This window comes from Euwallacea fornicatus, chromosome 33, assembly GCF_040115645.1.
Source record: "Euwallacea fornicatus isolate EFF26 chromosome 33, ASM4011564v1, whole genome shotgun sequence".
Taxonomy (NCBI): Eukaryota; Metazoa; Arthropoda; class Insecta; order Coleoptera; family Curculionidae; genus Euwallacea; species Euwallacea fornicatus.
In genome coordinates this window covers 41,358-64,170 of record NC_089573.1, presented here as the reverse complement: position 1 = coordinate 64,170, position 22,813 = coordinate 41,358, and the positions used below count along the sequence as shown (strand labels likewise).

General features: G+C 32.1%; 1 protein-coding gene across 3 annotated transcripts; it reads right to left on the bottom strand.

Annotated features, from left to right (window-relative positions):
- Positions 1-272: 272 nt before the first annotated feature.
- Positions 273-22,813, bottom strand: LOC136348582 (synaptic vesicle glycoprotein 2B-like). 3 transcript variants are annotated; one of them, XM_066299515.1, is made up of 8 exons: positions 22,645-22,813; positions 5,918-6,175; positions 5,105-5,333; positions 2,328-2,490; positions 1,515-2,060; positions 1,194-1,456; positions 977-1,136; positions 273-710 (listed from the first exon to the last, which is right to left on the bottom strand). In XM_066299515.1, exons 2-8 carry the CDS (start codon positions 6,050-6,052, stop codon positions 527-529), a joined length of 1,680 nt encoding a protein of 559 aa, XP_066155612.1. In that variant the 5' UTR covers positions 6,053-6,175; positions 22,645-22,813; the 3' UTR covers positions 273-526. The 3 variants fall into 3 exon arrangements, with proteins under 3 accessions (XP_066155612.1, XP_066155610.1, XP_066155611.1); XM_066299513.1 differs by lacking the exon at positions 22,645-22,813 and adding an exon at positions 19,481-19,638; XM_066299514.1 differs by lacking the exon at positions 22,645-22,813 and adding an exon at positions 13,619-13,786.

Genomic DNA, 22,813 nt, shown 5'->3' with positions numbered 1-22,813 from the left:
TTCCATGAAATAAAATCAATATCTCAGGGCCTAATATGTTATGTCATACTTTTTGTCTGCACACTTTGTTGTCGTAAGAATCATCATTTATCAATTTCTCTTTAAATGGCAGCCAATGCATTATTTAGCAGAAATTACCTAACGCTTGTCTGCAAGGGTGTGTTGCTTAAGTTGGATCATCTGGCAATTAATTACAAAGAGACTCTCTTGCATTTAGAATGCAATGTTGGATTTGGTAACTGGGATATTGTGTAAAAAATCAAAGGCAAAAGAAAATTATAATACTTTTTCTTTAATTTACAATAGAAACCATAAACTTATGCCCAGAGAAAACAGGCGATAAACAAACTTACAAGAATTTAAGTTAAAAGGAATAAACTAGCATATAAGTCTAATGATAAAAATACTGCAATAATGAGTACAAATTTGTATCTACAAGATGGTACAAATAAATGTGAAACTAAGCTAACAACCAACTGTAGGTAACAATTGGGTTTCGGAACATCATTGAATAGTATATAAGTTTTTAATGAAGAGGCTCGCGGGTTGTATTCGGTAGGAATAGGCACAGCAGACCACCGCAAATCAGCAATCCAGCTACGATGAACGTGGGAGCCGGACAGTACAAGTCCAGCAATGTAGCTATAACGATGTTGCCTATTATTCCTCCCAAACGAGCTGCCACCATGGATATTGCAATGCCGGTAGCCCTAAAAATAAGGAGAACTTTTAATAGGTATTACCAGTAAAATTTCAGATTTTTGAGTGATGAGATTGGTTCGTAATCTATCATAAAAATTGGACTATTTATAACCAATTAAACATATTATATATATTGGAAAACTATTACATTTCTTCAAGGTTGCAGGTGTCTACATTTAAACTAATTAAAACTTAAATACACATTGGTATGAATAAATTCTATAATCAAAACGCATTTAAACATTTATTACTGAAAAGAAATGAGACAGCTTACCGTAAATTAGTAGGGAAAATTTCGGTAATAAGGCAATCTAAGGCAGCATTTCCACAGGAGATCACACTGCTAAACGTAGCTGAAACTATGAGGTTTTGAGTCTTATTGTACACAAAGTATAGGGACGCTGCGCACGTTCCTGATGATAAAGTACTGAAAACTAAAACCGAAAATCATCAGATCTCATACAACACGAAACACTTTTTTAGATGCACACCTAGGAAAAACTTTCTACCAAGTCTGTCCATCCCTAACACAGCGATGATATTACTAGGCAAAGCTGCAGCTACGGTGATCAAAGATTCCATGAAAACAGACTGGCTGATCTGGTCATTACATTCTGCACCCTCTTGATGACTTCCCATGTTAATAATGAAATCGGTGACTTGGCAAACATTGGCTGTTTCGTTCGGTCTTAATCTGTTGTATTCGTCGAAACGATTGAACATTTCCGGAAACCACATCATAAGACCGTAGTACCTACATCGAAATATTGCTGGAATTTTATTGTTAAAGTGCAGAATAAGAATCTTTTTACCCGATGTGAAAGGTGAAATTGATAGTGATGGAGATGAGGGTGAACTTCAGGATGGGTGAGACGAAAAGTTGTTTGCTGTTGTCCAAGATGTTAGATATCATTCCGCTGCATTTTCCTTTCTTTTCTTGATTCAACTCTTCATCTAAAGCTCTCTGGTATTCTTCTTCTAATATTAGATGCTTAACTGGATATTCTTCAGCATCGTTGCCGGTGTTGATGTGATAAATATGTTTGAAGATGGCAATTGCCTCTTCACTTTTGCCCCTTGTCAGGAGGAACTTAGGGCTTTCCGGCAAGAAGCACAACAAGATGGCCACGATGAATGACGGTAAGGCCATAACAGTGAGGAAAATCCTCCACGAATTGAAAATGATGTATGGATTGTCTATTTTGACCTGTGATGGAATTATTAACCAAGCCAATCCAGCAACAAAAAGATTTCCAAGGGTCCAAAATGCTGCCATGAAACTTAACATGGAACCCCTCTTGGATTTTGGTTGAAACTCTGCGAAGTACGGCCAGATCACTGGACCGCTTCCCCCTAGTCTGCAATTAGATTTAAAAAATTCTGTTATATTGCAAGTTGGAAATATGCACGAATTGTGAAATAACCCACTTTTCAAAAAAAACTTTCAATATTACTAACGCACGCTGTTTGCGTTAAACGACCAGGTTAAAAGATTCGTTAATGTTTTTTCCTTGGAGTGCTAATCGAACGTGCAAATTAATAAGTCAAGAACGGGATATAGAAGTTAGCTAATTTACACGGACAAATATCATGAATGGTAAGTTAAGATTTTAATAAGTACTTACGCCGCCCCATTTAAAAATCTGAAAAGCATGAACCACTCATAAGACTGGCTAAAACTGGAAGCCACGATACATATAGCATTCATGAAGCTGCTTGCGATTAGCACCTTCTTACGCCCAATGGAATCTGCCACTGAGCCCCAGGTGTAAGCCCCTGTCATCATTCCTTGAAATAAATAACGTGGATCGTTAATAAAAAAATAAGTTAAAAAAAGTCTTTAAAATTTATTAATTCGGGCATATGTATGTAAGTGCGATAATCGTAATTAAATAATAAAACAAAGAGAGTGAAAAACGAATGACTTATTACAGGATTTTCTCATAATGTGATGACGTACTGTTCCATTTCAATTCATACAGAATAATTTCAATGCAAACTTTGTTTTTTGTTGCAGCTCACCTTTGCCACTCTCTTTTCAGGGCTTTATTGAGGGTTTTTGTCCAGATGTTTTTTTTTAATATATAATTAAACTCTGAAGGTGGCCATATGAAACTATCAATATTCTGTATAATATTTTGTCGCATTATTAGATTTTGTTACTTAAATCAATAAAAAGAGTCCATCATCATAAAAAAAACCTCTCATAGGCAACGAACCGTAAACGTAGTGCGTTGATTAAGTAATTTGCTATTTATCATAAAACATCTGATGAATAGTTAACAGTTGATAAATTTATTCGAGAAATCCCTTTCACATTTCATTCCTTACTAGAGGCTTTTCAGGTTTTATCACAAGTTTAAAAACTCTTTAGTTTCAATTGGAATCAAAACCATCGCATATGTCTGGTTGTTTATCTAAAATACGCCTAAGTCTTTAAGGTACAAAATATACGAGGATGGATCTCAAAATTCACAAACTTCGCAGCAGACGGGGAACCGGAAACGAAGTGCGTTTATTAATCCATTTGATTTTATTATAAAAAATCTGATGAATGTTCAACAGCTGGTGAGTTTGTTCAAAATGTGCTTTAATACCTCAAAACCTACTTTTTTTATTCTCACTAAAAACATAATTGAGTGTAATTTTAGTTGCCTATTCAAGATACGCATGAATACTTTTGATTAAAGTTTCATCGTCAAACTTGAAAAACCAACAAAGAAGTGATAGAAAGACGCACTGACGAGGGATCTGGAAGAATGAAATTGTCAGCATTAAATAATAAATTTTATTGAAAACAATTATTTTTAAAATCTATGAAAAAATTTATGAGGAGACCACCTTAAATAAACATTTGTAATACTTATAGAACACCCCTCAAAACCTTGAAACAAATTAAGTGATATCAAATATTAGAAAAAAACTTGCAGTTTAAAATTACATTGGAAATAAAAAGGACCAAAACGGGTTAATATTTTAATACACGTCGTAACTCATTTTTCAAAATTTCAATGCATCCATCATCATTTTAGAACACCATGTGTTCATTTGTACAATAGGTTGGGGATTAAATGTCTTTTGTATGTGTATTTGATACAAAAAAGTTTTAAAAAATCTTTATTTCGTCAAGTATATATATGCTTTATTTGTGGCAATTTATGCTGTTTCGTTCTCTAGTTGTAATATAGCGCCTGATAAGTTATTACAAATTGGTTTCTTATAATGGAAAATAGTCAATACGAGCATTAACCCTCAAAGAATTCTGGTTCTGTTTGTCTCCTTTCCAAATTCTTTTTAGTACGATTTTACAGTACGATGTTATTTAAATGCATAGCCAAACTTCAGGAGGTGGTTCTTTAAGTGATTCTAAGGCGAAAAGTTTGTATAATCATAGATTTGGCAATGCCTCTGTTTTCATAATACAGTTTCAAATTTTGTTTTCGTTTTTTCGTAAAAATCTTAATGGTCCTGTGTCGATTTTGTTAAAATTTGAGTGGTATTTATGGTTACTATTGTTATTTGTGCGTAACTGACTTTTTAAAGATTTTCATGTTCTTTTTACATGAAACTACTAAAAATTCAACTTGCTATAAAAAAAAATGAAGAAAAAAAATCGACTAAAGGATTATCACGAGTTTTACAAAAAAAAAATATATAAAAAAGGTTTGACACCCTGTATTTTGAAAACTAAGCATTACCGAATCTATATTTATTTAAACTTTTCATCTTAGAATCACACAATCACCTCTTGAAGTTTGGACATATACTTAAATAACACTGTATTATCAAAGGAATGATCATAAGCAGACTTACTTGCAAATTTCAAATTTTCATTTTTAACTTTCTTTATAATAATTCGTTTCTACCTTTTCTCCCTTTTGTCTATGACAACGTTACCAGTTTTGAAAGTCGAGTAGAACTCATATATAACTTAAAATTTGATTATTTAAATTTAGTTAACTAACTTATGTCTACGTTTTCATATAGATTTATTCTATGCTGGGTCTGAGTTACCTTTGAAAACAAAATCATATTATTTTCTAAACTTCTTGAGTTATCGATTATTTTGTGACAATTTATGCTCAATTAGATTCTCTATAATAATATATAGCAACCAGTGGAATGTCTATAGGGTAGATTAGCTTGCACATTTTCATTTTGTTATTTGATTACTAATTCCGAATTCATTGTACCTACTTCTTGATAAATGCGAAAAATTACAATCGTAAACAGTATAAACACCTATTAAACGTGGCTAATTAACACTAACGAAAATATTGCTAAAGGAATCCTATATTAGAGAGTAGAACTGTCAGAAATGACTTCTCCGAATTTTGGACACCATCTTCGTTAATGAAGTTTCATGCTACTTAATAGTTTTTTTTAACTTTTAAGAACTTACCTATGAAGATGATGGAATTGAGCCATCCTTTGGTCTGGGTATTCAGATTCAGATCGCATTGCGCGGCAGGGAGGATGAACGACATCGATATGACGTCCATCTCCTCCGAGGTACTGACGAAGCCGCATATTGCTAGGAGGAGGTAATGGAACTTGCCATATTGTGTAAGTTCGATGGCCCTTTCAAAATCAGCTTTGTCGCTGCAAGCTTTCTCTACATCGGCAAAACCCTGCAAAAAATTCCCTTCGTTATTATCGTTAAATAATTATTCATATAACGCAAATTTTAGTGGTTACTTCTGCAATTTACTCATTTCATTATCTAGCAGCAATGTCAATTAAACATGTGGACTTAAAACTGCATAAATCTCGAGTGGACATAAATATGTATTAAATCGATTTCCCGTGTTTTTAATGAGGTAAATATTAGATTAAATAATAACACTATTACGAAAATAAAGAGATTTTAAAATTCAGCATCTAAAATTGATCCAAACGGTTCCGGGATTAGTAATTAAATAAGACATTATCTCATATTATGTGATGATATTATAGCTATTAAGCTGAGAATCTTATTTACTTCAATTAAATATTCTCGATGACTTTTCGTTTACTAATGAAGTTGTGACATTGGGCTGAAGTCATGAGGTCTGTTCCAACAAAGAAAACTGATTCCGGATTGTCACAAACAGTAAAAAACTTGATTAACGTGCCGGTCGGGATACTTTGCACTCCTTTCTGACAATACGGATTCGGTTTTCACCCCGCTGTGACAAAACTGTCCATTATGACTACATTTGAACGCGTCTTTTACCTTTGATGCTTCTGTCTTAACGATTGCTTGAGTATTTGATAGCGCAAGATCGTTTGATCCACAGCCGTTCAAGGCGCGCTTATCATTTACATCACAATTCTCTTTGTGTTTTAGAGGTGGTTCACCTTCTACCATTCTATGTAGCCGAGGAATGAAGTTTGATTCTGCGCAGCAGTAAAGGACGATTTCCGGTTTGGGGGAGGGGGCGGTGGGGGCGGCACTCAGTGGGGGTTGCGGTCGGTAGTTCTAACGGAAACTCTGAAAAAAATAACGATGATTTTTGATATGTGAGCATCAGAATTTTAACCATTTTCAATGCAGCAGTACCAACTCAGACTGTCTCGAGGTATCGATTTTGCGAGTAGCGAGAGGCTCCTAGGGGAATAACCTAATGGAGCACACTTATGATTAATAGCAGTAGAGATATAAATTAAGGCTTTTCATAATTTCATGGGAGAGAGAAGTTTAAGCATACACTTTATTTAGAATCGGTGGAACGCTATCTTCCTTCCTAGGGGTTCCACATAGAAGTAGTATCAAGAATCGCCAACCAGTTAGGCTGAAATAATTTTACGCATTGCACAATTTTGGGAATAAATGTCGAAATTGATTTTTCTCTCATACTCTCTCTAGCTTTTTATATCATCTGATTCGTCGCATGTGCATATTTTGAGCACTTCATTCAATGAAAATAAATTTATTTGGTTTTCTTCATACCTGTAATCGCTGCTGGACCACTAGATTTAGCCATACGACAAGTTGCATGAAACATGTTCAGAATGTGAGGATGAATTAAAAAATGTCATAAAAAGATTGCTATTCCATAAGAAAAAAACATAACTTCAATTCACTGCTACTTGGTGACACACCTTGAATAATTCTGAATACCGTAGAATGGTAGAATCTTTTAATTCTTTCAATTTTTATATAAGGTATTTTTTAATAAATGGTATATTTTTCGTGATACTTCTGGGTTGGTGGACTTTTCATACATAGTGTATAATAAGAGTATGATAATGAAGTTCTACAGGAGAAGTTAGGAAAATCTGGAGGTCCCCTTTAGGATCCTGTACTTCCCAATTTGGTGCTAAAGAGTGATTCACAACTTTCATTGAACTAACATTCTATCTACTTCCGATTTGGTAAAGATATCTCAATAAGAAATGTAAACAAAATAATTCTAATTTTCTAGCTCGCACGAGTAATTCTTTTAATCGGTTTGTACTTGTTTATGCTATTAGGTTTAATTGATGAGAAAAAATGCAAAGCGGTCGTACAGCGATGATACTCTTTATGATCCTCTTGATGCGTTCGGCATCAACTTTTTTAATTAAATAACTAAAAATGAAATAATTAGAATGCAATCAAAGGGAGCTAAAAGTCTTCCGGTTAATTTGGCATACGGAAATATCTAATCATCTGACGGTATAAATAAAACCTCATCATGGCAAAGTTTGTCAACATGAAAAACTCTGCCAGCATAATTATAAACCTCAACAAAAATTATCGTATACATATAATTATCATTATCGTTAATATTTCTCATGGGCGATAGTTCGTATTATTCTTCCTATTTAAATGTTTTCAACTCTATTTTAGGCGGTAATGGTTCTCTAGAAAGCCTATTACCCATTCATTTGAACACTCTTGCAGGCACATCACGATACTCTATTGGCAATTCACTAATATCTCCATTTTAATTTCTGTAAATAACTGCGGCCTACGACAATGAATGTATCCTTCCATTATCATTTGTCTCCTTTAGTAAAGAAGCCATGCTTCTGCGATTTAGTTTACTCACCAATTTATTATGTCAATTGAACTAAATAGCAATCGGCTTAATTAATTTGTAATTGAAACAATTTGTTTTATGAAGAGTCATTGTAAAAGTTTTTCTGGTTAAAATCTGTTTACAGCAAATATCCGACAGAAGCGGCGCGAGTAGGAAGATCGAGGATGGATTTAAGACTTTGTTTATATACCATTTCTGACTGCTGCATCATAGAAAGCCAATGGCGTACGCCGCAAACTGAAAATAATAGGCAGGTAAGAACACTTAAGTATGCAGTTAGTCATAAGCATGCCATATTCCTTATAGAAGATTCGTCTCGGTTTACCTTCAGAAATAGGTGAACGCAAAGGGAACCAACTTTGAAAGCAAATGATGAAGAAAGGATTACAGCAGACGCTCAATAACGTAAACGCGCGAAAATGGAAATATTGCGTTAATGTAAACACAAACTTCCTACTATAAGATCTAGTGAAACGCGCGATAATGTAAACAATGTGTATTCTCAATAATGTAAACGGGTCTTGGAGCCCCACAAAATAAAATTAATAATAATAGGAAAAGCAAAAAATTTGCGCTTATTTAAACATTTTAATATTCCTGTTCATTATAATTGATCAAAAATCGCTTGGATAACTAGTAATATATTCCTGAAATGGTTCCCCAAGCGCTTTATCACTGAGGTATAAGAATGAATTTGAAATCACAAATATTCTACATATTCATAATTTGAGGACCATTTAATTTTCAAGTAAATAAATTCCTAAAAAAACAGAAGCTTCTAATAAAAATGACGTTACTATTAGATAATGTACCAAGAGAGCCTCCAGAGTAACACCTGATAGGTCAATTTTTCTTGTGTATATACCGCTCAACGTAATTCTATTAATTCCGCCCATGGTTTGGAATGTAATAAGGATCACAAAACTATACTATCGAAAATTTTTACTTTACTAAAGAATCCTAAAAATATATCTGAGGTTTTCAAACAGGTAACATTATGATGAGGATCTCTTTTAAATTTGCATATGGTTTAGAATGCAATTAATCAGCAAACTATTTAAAAATGTCGCTACAAGCCCTTTTGTACCAATAAGCACGATGAAGATGATATTCCCTGAAACGCAATTAGGAAAAAATTGTAATCCAATGCTGATGTTTTTGTCAGTGAGTGATTGGATGTTCTTGAATTATTCAAAATAATGAACCCCAACATTGTTGTTGCACTCCAGCTGATATTAACTTATGGAACGAAGACAGGCAAACAAATGACTTTAATAACGAGAAAGATATGGACAGTGAGGACGATGAAGACGTTCTCATTGAAGATAGAGGTGTAGTGACTGACGCGCAAGCTATGCAAGTTTTTAATCATATACTTAACATATAATATTCAATTGAGCTGAATGAAAAGAATCATACACTGATATTTTAATTATTAGTAAATTACGTGTGCAGACATTGGAAGGCAACGCTAGGCGCTAATTTACGTAGAATGAAATTACCGATTATATTTTTTTTATTTAAAAAATAATTATCTGTTTTGTTATATACAGTGACCGGCAAAAAGAACGCACAATATGAGATTTTTTTAATTTGAATTAATTAGAAAATATTGTTGGTAAAAACTTGTGCATTCCTGCAAACTCAAAACCCAATGAATGTATACATCTCGATTCATATGGTGGAGATTCAAAAATTATGAAAATGATTTATGAGTAAAATACCTTAATTTTTTATGATTGCAAAAAAATGGGATATCAGAAATAATATAGAAAGTGTTTTATGGAATAGAACCTTGAAACTACAGTGCTGCATATTTGCTTTAAACTTAAAAATAAGGGTACTTTACTCATGAGCCATATTTATAATTTTCGAATATCCCCCATATGAATCATATATACTAATACTGTAAATTGCGTTTTGAGTTTGAAGAAATGCCCAAACTTTTATCGAATATAAAATAATCAAATAATTCGAAATGAAATAAAATCTCATATAACGCATATCTTCTATCGGTCACTATATGCGTATTAAATACTTGTTCAATAAATCAGTGATTATTTGAATCACGTTCGCTAAAGTAAACATTTCGATACCGTAAACCATATTTGGTTAGAATTGGTTTACATTATCGAACGCCTGTTGCATCGTGTTTTTGGGGAATCTCGCAATCCAAGCTACTGAATTTATTTATAACACTATTACCTGAACTTCTTTATTTATCATGATTATCTTACAATAAAAAATATTTCGAGTTGGCGACTTTCGACTAGTGTTTTCTCACAATAATTTGCTTCGGTGGTATTTCCTGCCGTAAAGAGACCCTAAAAAATGATTACCTACCACTAGCAAAATTCCTGGCACAAATCTCAGATAAAGCACTTTAGAAAGATTTTAACTTCGAGCAAATCTTTAGATTGTTTATTTGCAGATCGAATTTTACTTTTCTATCTGAAGTTGATAAGAAGGCAAATATCACTCCCACATTATTCAAAGTTCCTGTGGTGTTTTTGCAATTTTTGCAAATTTGAGTGAGTATTGAATGAAGCGAAAGCTGAATCCAAACGAGTAAACCGGATGCAAAACAAAGTAACTTTATGCCTCTGTTAAATTTAGCTATTAAAGTTAACTTAAAATTAAATTTAACTGTTAGAGTTAACTTAAAGTTTAACTGAAATTCGAAATATTTCTTGTTTGCTTCTCGTTTGTTTGTATGCGGAAACGCAGTAGTGACGGGGTGACTAGTCGTCTCCATTGCGGGAAACAAGTTACAATTTTTATTTGAATCAGTAAGTTCTAGTACATTCTTTAATATATACCGCTTCGAAAGTAAACACGCAGTACAACAACGAATTTGCTGCGTACTAGAAAACGCAAGAATATTTTAATAAAGATAAAGTAGAAACATAAAAGTTCTTCTATGTTGATTCATTGGATCCGTTGCTTTAGAACTTCGCGGTATTTTTGCTTTTAAACCTTACTAAAACTACCTTTTTACGTCAATTTTTGGGCAACATAATGGACCTTATCGATACAGGGTGGTCATCATATAATGGACAAAACCTTATCCAAAAGTTATTTTTTTTTTTAATATTTTCAGTTTGGCTAAATCACTCTTAAATCAAAGTTGAAAGCTCTCGATGTACGGGGTGTCCAAACTTCCAACTCTGCCTACAGTCCTGACAATTTTTGTCATATTAAATTAAATATTTATAGTTCAGATCTAGGTCGAATTGTAACCCAGAATATTCATTTACATTGTTAGATGGATAAAATGGTTATAAATTCTCTCAGATGGTACTTCTCGTGTGATCAGTTATCGCTAATTGATGGATACAAAAATCACACATAGATCGAAATGAAGAATGGGTAGATGTCCTGCCTAAGTTATGTTAAAGTAGTCTGTTACTGATTAATATCCAGAGTCCTAATTCTACAGGAACGTGTGATAAAGAAAATTTTTGACCATTTTTATTACTCGAAAATTGAAATTTACGATGTTAATTAGTAACAAAATTTTTTGGCCAGCCACATTCCTTATTCCTCCTTTCGAGTCTAAGGGGAATCCTCGCCTGCCCGGCATTTGCATCAGCTAAGTTGGTCTATCTGTTTAATCATTGATCTTAGTTATTGTCCCAAGGCCTTAGTTGGAGAGCTGATCTGGGTTTTCGGCACCAGGAACTGCCATATGCTCCGAAACCCAAAGGATGAATTTTTTTGTTTTTCCAGAAGATCGTCTCCAGGACGTTGTTACATACGTAAAAACATATTTAGTGGTTTCAGTTTTCAAGATAGACGTTTTCCTGAGAGTTTTTACTTTTTAAACCCAAACTTATTTGGTACGGCCTTGATTTTTTTCCTATAAAACTGATAATTATGAAGTTTCATTTACGAATATAAGTAGCGTACTTAGTTTATAGGTTTTTTTGTGTTTTTTTGGGACCGTCCTAGGACTTTTTTTTAATTTCAAAACATTGTGAATTTTCAGGAGTTCCTTAATGTTTTGGTTTTTTGTTTTGTTCAATTCTTGGCTGTCCATGTGTAAATGACGCAATTTGCAATTTGCTGTGCAGCTCATGCATTTTACGGCTACTTCAATGATTTTTTGTAACTCAATGGGTTATTTAACTTTAACCGATATTTTATGTCTTGTACTGGCGTTGGCGCGAGATCATCAATTTCGTGCCAAAAATTGCACTAAGTCAGAAATTTATTGAATTAGTTTTTTCAAAAACTAAAAAATGACATAAACAAACACATTACAACCAAAACAAATTGAATCAAAAACCGCAATTTACATACAAATGGTAACACCAAATTTACCGACAAACTTACCACTTGACTTATATGTTTCAGTCTTATAGAAATTTGATTATGAGTTTTGATATCTACAAATATTTTGTTTGTAATGGTTTTATTTATATAATGTGTTTTATAAACATAGGACAAAACTTTAAAGGGGGCGCAAATTTAATGGTCAAAATTTTTAAAAAGTTGCTGAAAATATATATCCAGAACCGCTTTGTTTCATGTCATTTCGGAAATACAGGTTCTCGAAATTTAAAAAACAATATTTTGGTGTTTTTGTTTTGGATATGTGGAAGTGCGTCCAGAAATTTCAGAGTCGTGCCCATTGTGCAGATCTGTCGAAATTTTACATAAAACTAGTAACGTCCAAATAATTTTTTTAATTTTCATAATTACTTAAAAACAGAATAATTATTATATTTATTGAATCTGCATGGAAACTGCCAACACCAAAACACAAAAAGACCAGTACAGCGCTATTGATACCAAAAAAACGCATTTAGAAATTTCTGACCTTAAAATTCGACTTTCTCGTAAATCATATTTTGTAATATTTCATCTTTTTCTCTTTTGACATTCACATTTTGTTTTACTGAAAAAATGTAATTTTGAAAATTTTGAAAATTTCAAAATTTAGTATCATTTTTTCTTTTATTTATTTATTATTTAACTACAACTTAAATATCCATATTTTTCATGATACCACATTAAAAACATATAAATCGACATTGGTGTTGCTTTATGGTTTTTCCAAAAGTAAAATGATTACATTTTTCCACGCTTGTTTATACATGTTGATTGCATTTCGCAAATTTTGCGGTTATGTATTTGTACTGTTATCAAAATTTGTCTCTTTTGGAGTATCTAAATTAGAAATATTTCATGGTATCACCATTCTTTCTTCGAATTTTAATTACCTTTATTTATGGATTTCAATATAACATTTAACTATCTATTAATAAAAAAAAATATATTTCATATTATTTTAACATCGTCGATGTTTTAAAAAAATAACGATATTTGGGAACAATATTATGTCTTTTTTAATATTCAAATTTACTTTAAACCTTTCACAGTTTACGAGATCTAGCAAGTGGGCGTTTTGTACAACCTCCATTACTGCTATTCTACCAACATTTCCAAATGAAATATAAGGAAAAATTAATTATTTGGTAGAAAAAATTAGAGATTAAAATATCTTGGAAATAAATTACAATTTCTTAGTTTATATTATTTATATAAGCTTCGCGTTTTTATCTAAACATAATTTTTTCTGACTTCAAGAAAATATGCAAATTAATGATGTAATGAGCATGGTACTCAACAATCAAAAATCCTTTAATACAACTATTGAAAATTTCTTTTATGTTATTCACTAACATTTTTTATTAAAAAAGGCATTAAAAATAGAAACTGAAAATAGCTAATTAATTACACATCCCATCATTGTCCACCAAACATAATGGAACTAATGGTTTGAAGAATATATTAGAATTCTGTTAAAATTGTTTTCTAGCGTTTATAGACATAATCAGCAACTGACCTTTCAACCCAAAACCCAAAGATTACTTAATCTATACAAAAGAGCACACACTACTTACATTGATTCCCAAAAACAAATATCAGATAAATGGAGTATCAGAAGCAATCCTTTTGGAACCAATTTTCATTTCAAACGCGAAAATGGCAAAAGTAAAAAAATTTGAAAAATCCGGAAGTCAATAACAAAAGAGCGAAGTGATTTGGAAAAGCGCGCTAGTAGTACTGCTCGAGTCGCACCTATCGACGGTAAAATCTTCTATGGCGTTGAGATTTGAGGTGGAGTGGTCGAGACTCGAGCTGCTGGTGATGGTACACCTGAATTAGTCGATATCAGCACTTTTGTGAGTAAACTGGTGGGAATATTTTTATCACAAGAGCGATGTTACTGGGAGAAAAGTAATGTAACTCAGAAAAGTCAGAGACGAAAAGTGGGTCTTGATGAGAACTGCTGGTATCTAAAGGGGTATATAAGTAGTCAAATTGATCCCTTAATTATCTCAAATCCGTTGATAACGGTATTTGTACTGTCCGAGTAATTGATGTTTAATAATAAACACATATTACTGCTCAACAAATCATTAAGAGATAGCAACAGTCATTGGTGTGTTTAAGTTCTTTTTTGTTTGCTTTCTTTTTGCTTACTGCCGTTTTGCCTTTTCGCCCACTTTTTACAATGCATGCGAACGTTTTGGCAATAATTGATATGACGCAGCAAAGCAAACACGCAAATAACAGTCTGTTTATACACCTTAATATAGAAGACAAAAATGATACTTTATTAATAAAATACATTTAATAAAATAAAAGGGATATTTCGAGATTTAAAATTTTACTTCACTAGTCATAAGATCGTCCATGAATCAACTTTCAACCTTCCAATTCTCCTACAACTGTGACGCTTAATTTGAAAATCTATGAAGATTTCTTGGGGTATTGTTACAATCTCAGTTAGTAAAGCACTTGAAGTAGGGCAACACAATTGAATCATGTCCGCAAACACGATTCTGATAAGTCCAAGCTTATTTGCCATAATTTTTTTTTAACATCAACAATTCATTGGTCAATGATAAAAAGATTGTTGCCTTTAGAGCTCATTCTTCATGTTTAAATTGCGATGAACGACATCCCGAAAGAAATTTATTGAATCCGGCTCGAACCTGAATTAGCCTGGAGCGTTCGTTTCAAAAAAAGCTGGATATGGCGGTAAACAGCGCTAAATTAGAGCTATTAAGATCAGGCCTCGGGGACATGTCATTTTACGTCTTCATAACATAATTACTGTTTATTCAGTTTAAATAACAAAACAGGTAGACAATGAAGTGTATAATTTTTATTGCAAATTAAATACAACAAATTAAATCAAAAGGTTGAAGATAGCATAAAGTGCTTGGCTAAATTATTATTTAAATTAAATAATTAGTACTGAGGATTATTTGTCACCAATGACATAGGCAAAGAAGAAAACTTGACATACATAAATACAAAAGCACCTGGTACTATCGTAATAATCACACATTTGCTAAGAGGTACAGGGGAAAATGAAACGTTTGGTATTTGCGTAATTCTCCCACATGGAGGTCTTTTTCGTTAGTTTTCTCCACTTTCTAATAAATGAGCAATAATGGCCCACAACATTAAACTTTTATACCCTCCTCGGTATTAAAATCTAGAGTGTTAAACGACAAATTCATTATCAATTTATTGTTAATATGCTTAGGTTTATTTAACCTTTTTCTTCATATTACTTACTCAATAATTATTACGTATACATGACTCAACAAACAGAAATAGTTATTGTGAAAAAAACCAAAACGTTTGAGGTAGTTTAGTCATTTAAAAATAAATCTTTATAGCAAAAGAGTTGATTGGTGTAATTGCTTAAAATAACTGAATAATTTTGAGTACGTTAATGCAGTAGGTTGAGGACTGAGAGCTGTGATGGATATAAACTGGTCTGAGCATCTGGAAAGAAGCACAGAAAAAAGTATCCTATATTGGACTCGTGTCAATGGACGTTGGTTGCATTATGAAGGTGCAGGATGTCGACGTTCTGACCAACATTGTCAAACATTTTTTTTAAGTATTAATAAAAAAATGTTGTCAAGTTATACTAATAGTAAATACATATATAGAGTCTTGTAATAGTGCGTCAGACTTCCTTAATTTCTATGACAATAAAGTTAACAATATTTTCCTTCTTCAAGATTACACAGCACATAAAGACATCTACAAGAAATTATTTTCTAATGTACAGGGTGACTCCAAAAAGTGTGACGATGTTCAACTTCGTTATTTCAAACTAAACCCTCCAATTTTGTTATTTTAGGATTTCTTGTTAAATTTCAAGGTCAGTTGATGTAAGGTGTCCTATTTTTAAAATTTACTGTTTCCGCGTTACTCAGGATATTTTGAAAAATATGACAGCTGTAACGTTCCACCTAAATTGTTATTATGCACTAACCTGTGTATATTTTGAAATCAATCTTTTAAGTCTCCAAGTGAACCTAATAATCTAAGTTTTGACGTGTTGTAATTTTTAAAAAGTCTTCCGTAACCGCTGAAATGGGCTTCCAAAATTGCATGATTTAAAATCTCAATAACTTGTTTATTTCAAATGGAATGTCCCAATTTTCTCGACAGCATCATATTCAGAAGTCAAAAATCTACAACTTTTGTCAGCATTACCCTATCCCTAATCCCCTTTTTCTAAGTTCCTGAAAAATGCCCCTTTTTGGCTTCTAAGTGTTTTAATAGTAATATCGTATCATTTCTGACATTTTTTTTCTTTCCTGTTTTTTATAGTTGACACTTCCGGTTTGCAGAAATCGCTTAAATAATCTACTAAAGCTGATGGATTCTGGATGATATATCTCAGGAAACTGAACAGCATACGTTCTACTGGCCAGAAAATAATTTTTCACACTTTCTCTCAAAACTAAAATCATATCAATCAACTCATCCTTTGAAAAATTCAGTATGTTGAATAAGAATATCCGCAGTTTTTGAAAGCAAATACAAATGAAAATCTGAAAGCTCAGGAACTATTCATTGTTTTATATCCATGATAACCCTAAACTATACATTATGATAAACATACTTCATCAACAAAAGAAGATGTTTGAAGTAATGAAAAATGTCAAAATGAAATTTTTCATGACAATCAAAATATTTAGAAATCAAAAAGAGACAACTTCCAGAAACTAAGAAATTGATGGATTTACAAATAGTGTAATATTATCAAAAGTGGTGGATTTTTGAGTTCTGTATCAAATGAAGTTGAGAAAATTATGGTATTCCATTTGAAATAAACGAATTATTAAGGTGTGAAGTCATGCAACTTCAGACGCCTATTTCGGCATTTGAGGTGGAAGTTTTTAAATTAAAACACCTCAAAATGTATTGAACCTATTAAGTCCCAAAAGACTAATTTCGAAATTCACAGCAGTTAGCCCGCAATATCGATTTCGGTTAAATTTTATAACTTTCTAATTAAAAAAAAATCCGAATAACTCGAAAACAGTAAATTTTACAGATGCATAAACTAAACTTAAAATTTGACGAGAAATCCGAAAATAATAAAAAAACTGAGAAGTCTTATTTAAAATAACGAAATTGTAAATGGTCACATTTTTTGAGGTCATTCTGTACATTAGGAAATATCTTCTGGAAAAAATATGCTTTTATATGCGGTTTAATCCTGCAGAAAAAAAAATGTTATCTTTATTTGTAAAGAAGTTAAGAAAGTCTAATGCATTATTGCAGAACCCTGTCTTAATATTATAAATTCATCTGAGGCTCAAGAGGAACCTGTTGTAATCTTGTCAAAGGATTCTCGAGGTATTGTCGATAAAGTTTAGAAAATTGATTCGGAAATGACAAAAACAACTATTCTTTTGAAGATTTCGCATTTCAGGAATTTGCTTCGATGAATATATGGAGTATCTGCAACATATATTTTGGAAAAATTAAGCAGACATTTCAACATTTTTGAACCAATGCCTCTCATTTAAATCGATTGCTTTGGCACCTACATTGGCCCAAAGAAGTTGTTTTGAAGGTCCAGAGTCTCTGAAATATAGTTTTAGGGTCGTTATTTTTAACTCCAGTTTTTTCACAAATTCTCAGAATTGGTGAATAACGTTTGAAAAATGACATGAAGGATGTGGAAATTAAAAAGAAAATTAACGTAATTTTATATTATCGATTAATATCGAGATATCAACTCAGTACGCCTCAAATAAAGGCCAAGAGACTGGAAAACTTGTTTAAAATCTACATTTTCAGGCACCTTCAAATTCGCCAAAAAATAAATATCGAACAGACTCTGTACCTCAGGAACTAAAGATGGTACTATAGCTTCTCTGTTACTCTTATTGATTACTGTACTTCTCAAGATAAGTTTGGTCCGCAAATTCTTGATATACGGATAATCAATTAAAAAAAAAATCTTCAAGCTACCACCATCTCTTTGAAAAATTTCAGTACCGTTTTATTCTAACATAAAGTAATCAGGCGTAAAAGTCCACTTGGGACAAAGATTGGCACGACATTAAGAAAAATTGTTAGTGTTGCCTTTTGCAATACTCCAATGAGTTCCGAAGAGAACGCTACTCATTTTGTGGCCCCTTAATTCACACAATAAGGTAATAGTTATCTACGTCACAAGTCTAGTAGATTACTTGTGTTGGAATGATAAACCAGAGCAACCAATTCGTCCATATAGTGCTCATAGCTGAAGGTGGTAAAACCGAAGAGACTTAAAATCCTTCATTCAATTTTCGAAAAAGTTAGCTTGGGAGATCGGAATTAACTTAACCTGCCTCTATTTCAAACCATGTTCGAGACATCAACAACAATTTCGAAAATTTTAGAAAAATTCATATCAAGAAGTTGCAAATAACTGAAAATTTACATGTTTCTGAAAATTAAATATTTTAATATTACTAAATCAACCAACCTAATTTAACCATTTTTCGAGATAATAACGTCGATTCGATAAAAAATGGAAATTAAGCTGATCCGCCCTCCCGTAACAAATGCCGTTTTCGAGATATGAACATTGACTTCTCTTCTTTTTCCCATTAGAAATATACAAAAATTAAAATTGGAATTTTAAAAGTTTTTGTAAGCAAAGGTAACTAAGGATGTGAAAAGTGCTGCTTATATTTTAAAGAAAACATTCCTACTTTAAAATCAAAATAACAAAGAAATTGATTTTTAGTTGAACGATATAAAGGGTGCAATTATGACGGAATTTCCAGTTTCTAATGAGACCTATAGGATTGCTGAAATTAATTTGTTGGGATAATTTAAAGCACAAAAGGACATTGGATTCGGACGTATTTAAGTCAATTTTGAAGATTTCCCAGAGGCGACGGAACATCTATTATCTGCATGAATTTTCCTATTGGCAGCCGACCTAATAATTTTTGAGCCTCAACTCATTATTCCTGAAGTAAATTTGTAATGAAAGCAAAGCATCGCCGCTCGAAACATTATTACAAGAAAATAGAGTAGATTACATTCACCCAAAAAACTTGACTAATAAATGTCGCAGGAAGTAGTAATCATCGTGTGTGTATCATCAAATAGAGGGACTTACATCTTATAGTACCTATAATTTAGTTATAACATCTTGTTGGAAGGAATAAAACTAAACTGCCGAACCATAAACAAGTGTACTTAAACTAAACTGCCCAACCACAAACAAGTGTACTTTTCAAATTAATTTTAAATTACTTTAGACTTTAGGTTGCGTTGTATTTTACGCCTAATCCTGAAGGGAAACCTTAACAGAAAAAATGAAACGAAACATGTTAGTCTAAATTAACCACAGGAAGGAGTAAACAAAATTTCCAGACCATCATAATCAAACAGTTTTGGATTAGTACTAAATAAAAACACTCGAAATGGGTACTTACTGGTAGTTTTCAGTAGCTCACGATGTCAAAATGCGACTGCAGGGCAAGGCCTCCGCAGTTAAGACTGAAGTTTCAAAATCATGGCAAAACTTTATATAGTAGCAGATCAAACAATGTGATGCGATCGCTAAGTAAACACACATGTATGCTCTGAAAATGCTGCTTTTAAATTAATTATCATTTAACAACAATTAGGCTAAATTGAAATGAGCTCAAGTATCTCAGCTTAATGTCTTAATGGCAATTTTGACCGTACCACTCTTGGGAGGTGTGCGAATGACAGATGTGAGCCCAGCAATTTTTCGATTTTTATTATTATAAATATTTTGTTTAATGTCGCAACAGGTCCGGAATTCAGTTTATTCTGGGGAAAATAGTGAGCCAACAACTGTGATTCAGCAATTGAGGTTCCACAAAAAACATTTAATTCGAATTAACCAGTTTTCTTAAAATTTCACATACGACACTGAATTCGATATTCTCTAGTGTTTTTGTATAATCTTTTTCCATAATGCAATAAGTGACAGGTCTCTTGCGTAATTAATACTTTTAATTAGTCAAACAAACCAAGCATATAAATTCAAGATGTAATCAAATAATATATCATCCTGGATGGGTTTAAGAGAGAATCCTTCGAAAAACATGCGAAATGTGGTTAAAAATAAATATTAAGCTGAAGTAAATCGTAAATTATTTTTTATTTGAAAAGCACAATGCAAGTTAATTATTAGGGACCAAATCCATAACAAATAATACGATGTACCTAATTTTACGTTAATAGGATCTCGAGGGAGCGTTGCGCAAAGTTCTAACGCAATTCTACCAGGACATTATTGATGCACCATAATAAAAATTAACTGTATGAGAATTATTTAAAATTAATAACTACAGCACTTTCTGATAAGTCTCTACGCATTGATAAAGACGTTCTAATCATGCAGGGCTATTCACCTCCCGGTAAATGACCATTAGTCTCAAGTTAGTATTATCGCCTAATGAGAGAATTATCTACATACTATAGTAATTTTTCTATGTTTAGTATAAAAAAAGGATGATCTAAAAAATGATGCAATACGTGACAAATTGTGCCATTAAAACGTTTAGTGAGTTTAATTAACGCGACTTGGAGGACAAATCAAGTTGTGGAAAAGTCAGTGTTAACCATTAATTGACAAATTTTGTTTATTAATTTTTGTAAAAAACTAGCGGGATTAATCTCATTCAATTGGTTTCAAAGAGCACATAAAACAATTCTCGAACGGACGATTTTGTAAACGATTATAACATGTGTTTGATTGAAATTCAACGGAAGTCAATTAGATTAGTGTTACCTCAATCTGAGATTGTTCCATTATGATAACTCTACATTAATTTGGAAGGATTAGGAACTTGAATTTGTTCTCGTTAACTTGGATTGCTTAACAAAACAAAAAAAAAGTTATAGCTTAAATTCACCGATTTTAAACCTGTATCAACGTTGAAAATGCAGTTTTTAGAAATTCTATTGAGAGACATTTTCTAAATCTTGAAAATAAGTTTCAAAGCGATTTCTGGAACTGAAAGAGATATGTAAGTAACCCAGCCCAATTTATGGAGGTATATAAAGGTTTTCGGGCCGATTAATCGGATATACAGCGTGAGTCGTAACACAAAGCAGGAGCCTGTAGGAGACCTTAAAATATGATGATTTGTTAAATATATTTTTTTCTACCGTTAATAATTGAGAAGATATTGACACCCGAAGTTGGCTCATAACTTTTTAAAAAACGCCATATTTTAGTGATGCAACGTCACAATACAATTAAAATTAAAACATCTTTCATTCTTATCAACATTTTTAATTGGTAAAAATATGAAATTGATAGATGCTCAATAAATTTGCCTATAAAGTTTTGAGATATCATCTGACAATGTTTCAAACATAAAAAAAAGCGTTTTTATAAAGTGTTTTCTATAGTATGTATTTATAACCTCTTTTCCCCTAGCCTCTTTTTTTAAAAACATCAAAGTGATTAATGCAAAAGTCGCGTAATTTATTATTAATTATTTTAATATTTAAACTTAAATTTGCCATAAAATAATTTTGTTAAATGATACATCTTGTACATTAGTGAATATTTTAAAACAACGTATTTCAAATATATACAGTATCCCGCAATACCGCGTCAGCATTCCCCACACCTATAATTAACATTTGTTTCATGAAAATGACATAATTTGAAAACGAAGAAAAATTCTTAAATTCGCAGCTCCAGAATGACTAGAGTCTTGACTAACTTTAAATATACTCATGTATCGTCAAATAACTAAAACACTGAAAGAAGTACATACAGGACTATGCATTCATAAATTGTGCCTTTAGAATAGCAGAATTCAAAAAATATACAGGGCGTGTGGTGTTAGGCTATTTATCGTCATGATCCAACGAATAACTCGAAAATTGATAGGGATAATTGGGCTAGAATTAGCAAAGTGCCTGTACAATTTCATACGTTGCAAATAGATTTTTGCTCAATTTCGCCTACAATTTCTCGAGATATCGACAGTTGAAAGTTTGAAAAGTTATAAAAAGTACCAATCTCCCCTTTCGCAATGTAAATTTTGTAAGTGCTATTGTTGCCTTATATCGATTGATCGATTGATTTGCTTGCTACACTATCTTGACCCTGGGCACCTCATTTGTGAGACAGGAGCTTTAAAAATGCATTTAAGACAATTAAATACTCAGATACTTTGAAAATGATATAAATATAGGTGTCGATATTATTCAGTATCCTAGAAATTAAAGAAGATATTAAAACCTAGTTTGTCCAATTTTTACTAGTTTGAAATATTTTTTTTTGACTGCCATTAATTCAAAATTTTCGGTCGTTTTGAAAATTTTCAGATATATGTCAAGAATCTTGAACTAAATGCAACTTAGAACACTTTTCAATTGGATTTCCCTAACACCTTAACTAATAATAATAGGAAGGAGCTTAATTTCGTTGCGGATTTATACGAAGAAATAGTGTTATTATTTCTATTTGCTTTTGACCTTTGTCTCGGTATGTTTAAAATTCAGAAGCGATAATACTATATAACCAATTTTTTTATTTTTAGAAACACATTCAGGCACCAGTTTTTGAGCTTTCATGCAACAAAAAACAATTGTAGATACTTACGTCATATTGTATAAGCCCATGGAATTATGTTCCATATAAGTCCTTACAGAATATTCTGTAAAAGTGTAAAATTCAACTTTGCGTTTTATAGAAATAGAGAAATTTTCAGTTGAGGGCATATGACAGCATTTTGATTACAAACGTTTTAAAAAAATAACACATTGATACG

Coding starts and splice junctions, on each gene's coding strand:
- LOC136348582 (XM_066299515.1), bottom strand. CDS start 6,052: ATGGTAGAAGGTGAACCACCTCTAAAACACAAAGAGAATTGTGATGTA. Junction 5,334..5,917: donor TTAAGACAGAAGCATCAAAG/GTAAAAGACGCG, acceptor AATTTTTTGCAG/GGTTTTGCCGATGTAGAGAA. Junction 1,457..1,514: donor AATTTCACCTTTCACATCGG/GTAAAAAGATTC, acceptor ATTTCGATGTAG/GTACTACGGTCTTATGATGT.